Source organism: Phoca vitulina, unplaced genomic scaffold (assembly GCF_004348235.1).
Source record: "Phoca vitulina isolate PV1807 unplaced genomic scaffold, GSC_HSeal_1.0 scaffold42, whole genome shotgun sequence".
NCBI lineage: Eukaryota > Metazoa > Chordata > Mammalia > Carnivora > Phocidae > Phoca > Phoca vitulina.
In genome coordinates, this window is record NW_022589745.1 from 7,780,722 (window position 1) to 7,790,930 (window position 10,209).

At 43.5% G+C, this 10,209-nt stretch overlaps 1 protein-coding gene and 1 long non-coding RNA gene across 2 annotated transcripts in view; one reads left to right on the forward strand and one right to left on the reverse strand.

The window, feature by feature from the left end:
- The window catches only part of NOL10 (nucleolar protein 10), an 83,694-nt gene extending 81,003 nt beyond the window's left edge, over window positions 1–2,691 (reverse strand). Inside the window, exons 1-2 of the mRNA XM_032430060.1 lie at window positions 2,527–2,691; window positions 496–541 (exon numbers count right to left, since the gene is read on the reverse strand). Of these exons, the coding sequence (XP_032285951.1) occupies window positions 496–541; window positions 2,527–2,592 (112 nt within the window). The 5' untranslated portion in view covers window positions 2,593–2,691. The remainder of the gene's footprint in view (window positions 1–495; window positions 542–2,526) is intronic.
- Window positions 2,692–2,730: 39 nt separating this feature from the next.
- On the forward strand, window positions 2,731–9,062 carry LOC116648184. Its single transcript, XR_004302459.1, has 4 exons — window positions 2,731–2,811; window positions 5,991–6,136; window positions 7,842–7,969; window positions 8,911–9,062. It is a non-coding gene; the product is annotated as an uncharacterized LOC116648184 (long non-coding RNA).
- The last annotated feature ends 1,147 nt before the right edge of the window (window positions 9,063–10,209 follow it).

Consider the following 10,209-nt stretch of genomic DNA (forward strand, 5'->3'; position numbering starts at 1 on the left):
CCCCCTCTACACGCCGCTCTTCCCATCGGACCTTTCCCCCCCCCTCTCCTTCAAGTAGGTCGAATTAAACCTCACACTCACCAGGACCCCCCCCGTGTGCCCAGCAACCACGGGAACCCTGCTGAGTGCCCCTGGGGAACTCAGGGCAAGGACAACTGACAGCAATATGCTGACACTCAGACCACCTGCTGTGTCACATTGAGTAATGGAGTCCTCACCTCCATCCCAGGAGTCACGTCCTCTGCTATTATGCATGAAATAGTAACAGGCTAACTAATCAGCTTTTAAGTAGGTCGAATTAAACCTCACACTCACCAGGAACATATCAACCACAACAAAAAGTTTCTTAGGAAGGAAAAGGGCAAAAAGTATATTTTCCACTGTATTAACCGTACTATTTTTGTAAACCTCCACTTAAATATAACAAGAAATGTGTAAAAGCACTGTAACATGGATCATGAATGTAGCCAAAGTGGGGAAAAAAATAATACTCACCGACATCTTTCTTCTGTAGTGCTCTCTTCTTCCTGTCAGAAAGCCACTTAAAGAAAATGAAGAGACTTTATTTCAAATTATATTTACTTTGTTTTTCTAAAGCTTACAAAAATGCTCATATTAAAAAATCAAAACCTTATAGGAATATATTAACATAGGAAGTGAAAATATTCTGTAATCCCAACCCCGTTAACATATCCTCTGGATTTTTTCTGGTATATATTTACATATATTAGACAATCAATTTTAGAACTACTATGTTTTACACAAAAGAAAACGAATTCATACGGAAGGCAATAGCCTCAAATATGGGTTACAACTAATATATGGAATAACTTTATTTATTGAAGTGAAATATTAATAAGTAACATATTTTTTTACAAGGAACAAAACTAGATCATTAACTAACCAAACAGCTGATGCTTGATAATGAAGAAGTGAATATGACTTAAAAGTGAAGGCACTTTTAAGTCATATTCATCGACAGATTTTATTCTGAAATTAATGTTGCTCAGTGTAGCAGGCAGCGTAATTCCAAAGCCCAAGTCTCTCAGGCGGTCTATCTACCTCATCCCCACCCACCCTCTCCCCAGCTACAGTCATTTGCACACAGCAGCCCATATTAAAGCCCAGCAATGGCTTCCAGAAGCACTCATGATAATATTCTAACCTCCTACCTGAGCCCCCAAGGCCCACCTCTCCAGCCTTACCCGCGCCCACTTTCTCCGCTCAGCATACCACAAACCTGTGCCTCTTCTGTTTCTCCAACATGCCAAGTGCACTCCTACCTCGAAACACTTACACCTTCTGTTCTCTCAGCACTGAAAACTCTTCCCCCATCTTCACATGACCGGCTCCTTTCCATTATCCAAGCTTCTGCTCCTACCACCTCTTATAGAAAGGCCTTCCTTGAAGGCTTTTTCCAAAACACTTTCTCTGACCACTTGAGCCACAACGCACTCTTCCAGTCACACATCACTCAGAGCACTTATCATTATCTGAAGTTGTCTTCTCATTTGTTCACTCATCCTTTTTCCCAACAGGGAACCTTACCTGACGTGTTCATTATACATCTCAATCTCAGAACGGGGCTGCAGGCACGCAGTTACTTCTTAACAAATGTGTAGAATGAACATAATGAGAAAGATCATGCTGTGTGAAGAATAACTGGGAGATGAGGAATTATCTAGCCTGAATTCTGAAAAGGAAGAATCTAATCACTGACTCCAAATCTTTCAGGGGCAGACACAGGGAAGACCTACATTTATTCTAATTTCTAAGGGCAAGAGTCAAACCAACACCAGGATGCTATAATATGACAAGTTTTAAAACCAATATCTAACCAGTAATCTAAAAATGGAAACGAGCTCCCTCTCACTGGAAGTGCTTGGACAGAGGCTTGACCAAGACTTATAAGAAATAAAAAACCAAACCCAGGGTGAGCTTGGATAAGCCACCCTTCCCATGACTGGATCTATTACACATTTTAAATATGAGAAGACTGTAAATAAATCACTATTTTTCCAACTCCTTCCAACTCTGAGGTCCTAAGACTGGATGAAATCAAGTTAAGGTCAGCAAGGTTCAGAAATACTGCCCTCTACACCGTAAATTCTGCAGATGCATTTTCTTGCTCACTGCTGTGTCTCTAGAACTTGGCATACAATAGGCATCCAACAAACAGCTGATGAATGGGGGAGAAGTGTCTGTAACCAATCTGTCCACGCTTTCCTCCTCTGTGTGGCAGAAGCTGGGAACATCCCTAGAAGCCCAGAGGGACGCGTCCTCTGTTCTAGAGAACTTGACAAAAGTTCCAGCAAAGCTTACCGACCCCGATCACCCTCGGCCCAGCTTCTGGCGCGGGGACAGCAGCGTCCTCATCTACCAGCACCGACCAGCTCCCCCTGGGCACCGTCCCCCACCTCCGGGCCTCCCCGAGCCAGGGGCCGGCCAGGGCGAGGCTGACACGGAGGCCAGGGCCGAGGAGAGGGGCGGCTGCCTTATCAGGAGGGGGACCGCCAAGTGCCTCACCTCGGGCAGCGACTTGCCGCAGCTGAGACTGTAAATCTTCACCTCGTTGAGGCTGGACACCTGCATGGCCAGGGCAGAGCAGCGGCGAGCCGCGTTCCTCCCCGGGCCCCTCTCCCCGCGCCGCACGCGAGCATCAGAATCTAAGCGTGTCCCCGGCGCCACTGGGCGGCGTGCGGCGCGGGCGCCGGCTGATGACGTGTTCCCCGCGCCGCGCCAGTTTCCGGAAGAGGGAAGGAGAGGCGAGGAGGGAATCGAGTGGGGCTCTGGCGAGGCGACCCCGAGACGGTGAGGGCCAGGAGCCGCTTTCTCTCTCCCCTCCACACCCCGAACGTTAGGAAGCCCCTAGGGTCGCTGTCCTGGCCGAGGTGTCGCGGTCCCGACTGGGGCAGGCGGTGCTGGCCAGGCGACCGGAGGCCTTGGGGGCTGGGTCAGGGGAATCAGTGGACTTGTATTCTTTTCTGTCCAGTGTTTCAGCAACAATACATCACAAATAAATGCTCTTTAAAGCTAGTGTATTAAAAATGTTACTTTCGTCTGGATTTGTTTGACATTCATCCACTAAGGAGGAGAAGAAAAGAAAAAGCATACTAAGGAGAGTGGTAAAAGGAGTGGAGATCAAGGGAGAAGTTCTTTGAAACTGATGTCTTTTGAGACGGGTGTATGACAGTTACGACAGACGCAGCCCCTCACTACATCGTTTCCAGAAAGTTCGCAGACTCTGTTGATTGTCCAGTTACATAGAGAACAGCCTTTACTAGATGTGAGGACTGGAGAATTTTTGGCTTAGATGAAAAGTTAAGGGGAAAGTGTAGGTTAACAGCAGTCAAACGGGTCCCTTTGAAATTGTAACATAGCACCACGTCCCTTACATGTAACTGAGGTGGGTCATTTTGAGCAAGGCTATATTAGTTTATGGTAGGGTGAGGACTTTTGGGCTTAGCAATTTTCCTTTTGTTGTAACTCTCCTCAGAGTTCCGGTCCAGATTCTACTTTCTGCTTGAGCGTTTCTTTGAGGAAGTATGCAGGACTGTCATCCTCCTTGGGGAGGCAGTGTGCCACAGTGGAAAGATCATGGGCTTCATAGCAATAATAAAATAGACCTTTTAAGCAAGTCATAAAAATGAAAACATTTATTTTCCAAAATGTGCAGGATGATTTCCAAGAAATCTTAAATAATTGTATACAAATGATACTTTTATTTCCACAAATGTAAAAGCCCATTGATTATAAAACACAATAGTATCTGTCACTTATTAAGTACTCTGTGTTAGATAGAAGATATATAGACCTATCCTACTAATTTTTTTAAAGATTTCATTTATTTATTTGAGAAAGAGCACAAGCGGGGGTGAGGGGAGTGGCAGAGGGACAAGCAGAGTCCCTGCTGAGCGGGGAGCCTGAGGCAGGGCTTGATCCCAGGACCCTGACATCAGGAACTGAGTCAAAGCAGATGCTCAGCTGACTGAGCCACCCAGGCAGCCCCATCCTACAAATTTTGATAATTAAGGGCCATAGGCCATTTCACTTTATTCAATCCTGTCTCCCACCAACCCCTAAATTTGCCTTCTCATTCATTAGCACTGGTTTCATTATTCTGGTTTTTGTCTTTGCTCATGCTAATCTGGATTCTGGAATGCCCTCCCTTTCTCTTTATATCCAGATTCCACCAGTGCCTCAAAACTCACCTTTTGAATATCTTGTTCGTTCTCTTATGCTTTCACTGTACTGTATAAGTACCTTTATGGCAATTATACCTTCTTGGTAGATCTTTGTTAGCAACAGACACGGTAATCTAATACACCCTACAAGGACAATAATAATGAACTTGGATGTAATGCCGTCCTGGAAGCCTAGGCTTGGAGGTTTCCTTCAGGTGCTCTGGTTTCCTTAAGTCACCACGACCTCTCAAGGCTAACTAAAATGTCGTTTTTCAAGAGCCCATAAAACGTCTTCCCTTATTAAACTTGGGACAGTCTCCTTGTGAACATGTCCTTCACTCTTTTATCTTCTTCCTCCCTCATTTTTATTACTATAGGAAAACGTGTAATGCACTTGTCTGACCACCCCCTCCATCTAGACTCCGTGGCAACTCTGGGCCTTCTTTTTTCTTTTCTTTTCTTTTTTCTTTTTTCCAAACCCTGTGTCTAGGGCTCAGCACTGGAGCTTAATTCATCTCTGGGTTCCCTGGGCCAACCCAATGCCCAGTATGTAGCACACTTTCAGTAAGTATTTCTTAATAAAAATGAATCGATTAATTTATCACTGCTCATCCTGACCCAAAGTCCTAATTCTTTGAACCACACAGTGTGGCCTTTGGTAATATTAAAAACAGCATATATCGTGGCGCCTGGGTGGCTCAGTCGCTAAGTGTCTGCCTTCAGCTCGGGTCATGATCCCAGTGTCCTGGGATCAAGCTCCGCGTCGGGCTCCCTGCTCTGCGGGGAGCCTGCTTCTCCCTCTCCCACTCCCCAGCTTGTGTTCCCCGTCTCGCTGTGTCTCTCTCTGTCAAATAAATAAATAAAATCTTAAAAAAAAAAAACCAGCATATCTCTATGCCAGATGATTATTGTTTCAAACATGTCCATTTCTACATCTTATGTCTCCAACAAGAAATGTCAGAGCTTTGACCCAGAAACCACAAACGAGGGAACACAGTGTTTTCTGCGAGATAAAACAAGGTGTTCTTGGTTCCTCAGTGCCAAGACAGCTCCCTCCCCACAGTCACTGGCCTGAGGGTTTGACCTACTGCTGCTCTCTAGGGTTACTTTCCACTGAGGACAGAACTGCAAAGCGGGGCGCCTGGGTGGTTCGATTGGTTAAACGTCTGCCTTCCGCTCAGGTCATGGTCCCGGAGTCCTGTGATTGAGCCCTGTGTCACGCTCACTGCTCAGCAGGGAGTCTGCTTCTCCCTCTTCCGCTCCTCTTGCTTGTTCTCTCTCTCTGTCAAATAAATAAATAAAAATCTTTAAAAAAAAAAAAAAAAAAAGAACTGCAAAGCACGGTGCAGTTTCTCCAGTGTTTCGAGTATCGTGTATAACACAAACAGTTCTGAGATCATACTGAACTTTGAATGTAGTGCTTATTAGATGCCTATTCTTGGAGCTAGGAGAACAGACTCCAGAGCTAGATTGCCTGGGGCCAAATCCTGATTCTACCACCGGCTACCCAGAAGGAGCCTAGATACAGTGAGTTAACCTAATCTCTCCCTGCCTCTGTTTCCTCATTTGAAAAATGAGGGTAATATGAGTACATACTTCAGAGGGCTGTTGTAAAGATAAAATGAGCATATGCCATAAATCACTGAGTCTAAGACATCTATTTCTAACACCCCTGAAATGAGAGTGTGTCTTGTGTGTCATGCGTGCTTAGTTGACAGATTTTTCCTCTAGTGGTACTTGATGTAACGGTGCATCTTACAGTTAATGGGCTTGCATTTATTTATTTATTTATTTATTTTTAAATAGGTTCCATGCCCAACGTGGGGCTCAAACTCACACCCCTGAGATCAAGAGTCACATGCTCTACCAACTAGCCGGCCAGGTTCCCCCTTGGGCTTTTAGATTCAATAAAATACAGTAGAGATGGAGCACTCGGAACACTGCCTGACCTGGTGAGCACTATGCATTACTTGCTATTGTTTAGTCCTGGGAACAAAAATAGTTAAAACTGTTTAAGAAAAGACTAAATTTAGGCTCCAAATAACTTAAATGTTCTGAGTTGCCATTTCAGAAACTTTCAAGTATTATCCAAGATTCCTCTCTCAGTTCTCTCCCTCCAAGGCCAATTGATCTCCACATCCTTCTGATTCTACTTTTCAGCTGTCAGCTTCATTCTTCTCTGTTCCCACTGCCACAGGGGTTCAAACCTTCCTCCGCTCTCACCTGACCCATTGTAATCCTTTTCTCTGGTGTCTGTTTCCCACAGGAGACAAAAATCCTCTCTAATGGGAAAATCTGATCACATCACATTCCAATTCAAAGCTCTATAGTTTTCCCCAAACCTGGAAGAACACATCTGCCCACTTCTGCTGGCCTTTCTGGCCTTCTAGTTTCAGTATCTGATGCTGCCCCTCCCCCAATCCTCTCCCACCCTGACCCTCACCCCCTAGACTCTCCAGGCTGAATTACCTACAGCTTGAAAAATACAAGACCCTCTCTCACCTCTTCGTGCCGCCACACCTGCTCTTCTGACTCCTTTCAACTCCCTCTCTCGGCAAACCTTGGTCACTCCCATTCATCCTTCTCCATCTCCCGGAAGCCTTAAAATATCTAAGTTCTCATCAAACATTGTATATAATCTCATTGCAGTGTTTCTTAAGCAGGGGTTTACAGCTGTATTCTCAAAAAAATCTTTAGGTTTTTTTTTTTTATTTCAGTGATAGTCTTTTCAACAATTGATGTAAACATCTCTGATTATCTGGTTGGCCATCTTCTGAAAGAAGTTCAGTGTCAATGCCGGGTTTGCATTTCATTTACAGTTCACTGGTGCCATGTGTCACTACTTTCATTGTCCTGGCTCAGTGATTAGAAGGAGAGGAGGATGGTATGAAGTAATGTGATAGGGACAAGTTTGAGTCAAGTGTAAGTCCAGTGATGTCATGGCCCACTGTGTGAAAGAAGGTTTTACGGTTCATCAAATAGAGAACAGCAGTGGGAAGAATCAAATCAGCTTGATCAGGGAGGGGGCAGGGAATGCAAAAGAATTCATGAGGTGCTGTATATTCCTTTAGCAAAGTGGCAAATGGTTTTCATCAAAACAGTCTCAATCATCATATTAAATTAATTTGAATTACATTGGTTTGAACTTTTAACATTTTGCTTAAAATAACGCATAGGTTTACTTTGGTGTATAGTAACACAAGAGCTAAAACCACAATAAACTTATAGCTGGGTTTATATTTATATATCTTCAAGTCAAACATTAAAAAAAAAAGTAAGTCCTAGCTGCAATGCAGTGTTCTGTGTTGGATCCTGGAACAGAAAGAGGACATTAAGGGAAGAATTCAGAAAATCTGAAGAAAATCAGTAGTTTAGTTAATAGTATTGCACGAGTGTTAACTTCTTAGTTTTGATAAATATGCCATGGTTGTGGAAGATGGTAAGAGTAGAGAGAGCTGGATGAAAGGCATATGGGAACACTCTTTGGTGTATTTACAACTTTTCTGTACATCTAAAATTATTTCAGAGTAAAATGTTTTTTTAAAAAATAAGCTAAGCCAATACTGAGAGTGAGATTTCTTTTCCCCTTACCTGAATGATCATTACTTAAGGTTGAAGAATTTGTAATTTTTTATTTACTAATCCACATCTCCATAGATTCCTAAACTGCAAGATAGAACATCAGATTTCTGATGAATTGGAAGTGTCTCGCCCTGTGTAGATGCTGCTAAGTGTATGTTGCCAGAATTAATAAGAATAAAATCACCAACTTCACTGCGCAGATGGTAAGCATTCTAATTTAATGCTTTATACAAGTCTCCTCTCTTTAAGCTTCACTGAGACCTATGGAGGAGGCAGTATTAATTTTCCAATATTACAAAAGATGTTAATAATTGTTCCATTTATGTAAAGGGGTATGTGAGATGTTGAAAATACTGTTTTTTCAACTTTTCTGTAGGTTTGAAAGTTTTAAAAGAAAAACAAATTTGCCCCAGGTTGCATGAGAGAGACAGGATGCAGACCCTGCCTGAGTGACAGCGAGCAGCCCCCTCCTCCTCCTAGCCGAGGCCTTCCCCACCCGGGAGCCCGGGATCCCACGCTTGCCCATCTCCCTGCTTCTCTGCATCATCACTTAGGTTTGCCCATAACCCGTGGAGCAAATTTCCGTATCTTAAAAATGCCATTAGTTTTCTCTTGCTCTGTAACAAACTACCACAAACTGAGTGTCTTAAAACCACATAAACATTGGCTCCACAGTTCTGTAGGTCAGAAGTCTGGCACGGAATGGCTGGACTTAGATTAAGGCAGAAACAAAGGTGGTGGCCAGGCTGAGTTCTGGTCTGGAGGCTCTGGGGAAAAAAATCAGCTTCCAAGCTCATTCTTGTCAGCAGAATTCATTCTTCTGCAGTTGAAGGACTGAGATCCCTTGTTTTCCTTGCTGGCTGTCAGCTGGGAGCCACTCTGAGCTCCCAGAGGCTGGTCTCAGGTCCGTCCCCCATGACCCCCATTGGCAGCTCATGATATAGACGCTTGCATTCTTTCAGGCCACTCAGAGTGGGTCTCTCTGATCTCCTCCTCTGTGTCCAACAGAGAAAACTCTTCTACTAAAGGGCTTGTGTGAGTAAGTTAGGTCCTATTGCAAGATCAACTGATTAATAACCTTAATCGCACCTGCAAAAATCTCTTCTGCAGTGTAACATAAGATAATATCCAATCATATGCACAGGGGAAGGAATCACGGAGAGGTGAGGGTCATCAGGTCATTTCAGATCACTGCTGACCACACCTGGATAGTCCTCATCACTGCCATCAATACCACCATCCAGCACAAGCTGTCTGTCCAGCCGAGGGAAAGACAGTCACTCCTCCCTCCATGCAATAGAGTCCGGGCATACAGCCAGGATTTGACAAATTCAGTTTGGTTAAGCACACCAAACTGTATTCATCTGCTACTATGTGTAAACACCACGTTTGAATTAAATTGAAATGCCTTCAGGACTTACTGTAAATTTTTTGTATTTTTGTATTATCTTAATCCTTCTTTACCCTCGATCACATGTACTATAACCATACTCACTCATACATTTGTTCCACAAGTATTTATTGAGTTATTACCGCGTGCCAGGCACAGTTCAGACATCTGTCAATATGTCTGCTTTAGGTTGGAAGCTTCTAGGAGGCAGGTTTCAAGTGAAATTAAACATAAGAAAATGCTCTGTAGATGACATTATGATACAAAAATTAGTCATATCTATTACTTTCTCCATGAGCTGAATTGGCATACAGATTTCAGAGTGTATACTAGATAATGGTTCCATTTTCAAGGATGCATATGCACATTGGTGCTGCTCTTTATTTTTATATGACCTAATGTTATGCCTTTTGGCCATTTCATGTGGCTTGGATAGGAAAGAAAAAGGAATATACAGTTAACTTTTTCACTGTTAGAAAGATTCACTTTTTTATTATTTTTTTTTAAGATTGATTGATTTTGAGAGAGAGAGAGAGCAGGGAGAGGGGCAGAGGGAGAAGAAGAAAGAGAATCCCAAGCAAACTGCTTGCTGTGTGGAGCCCCACATGGTGCTCCATCCTACAACCCAGGAGATCATGACCTGAGCTGAAAACAAGAGTCAGAGCTTAACCAACTGAGCCACCCAGGTGCCCAGTTTTTTTTTTATGTTTAAATCCACAAATGTCTTGGGGCGCCTGGGTGGCTCAGTCGTTGAGCGTCTGCCTTCCGCTCAGGTCATGATCCCGGGGTCCTGGGATCGAGTCCCACATCGGGCTCCCTGCTTGGCGGAGAGCCTGCTTCTCCCTCTCCCTCTGCCTGCCGCTCCCCCTGCTTGTGCTCTCTATCTCTGTTAAATAAATAAATAGAAATCTTTAGGAAAAAAAATAAATAAATAAATCCACAAATGTCCAATGGTAAAATAAACTATAGAATGTTTGATCATGGAAATTTATTCCCTGGTTATGACACATAATAGGCACTCAATGTCTGTTGAATGAATAAATAAATGAATAA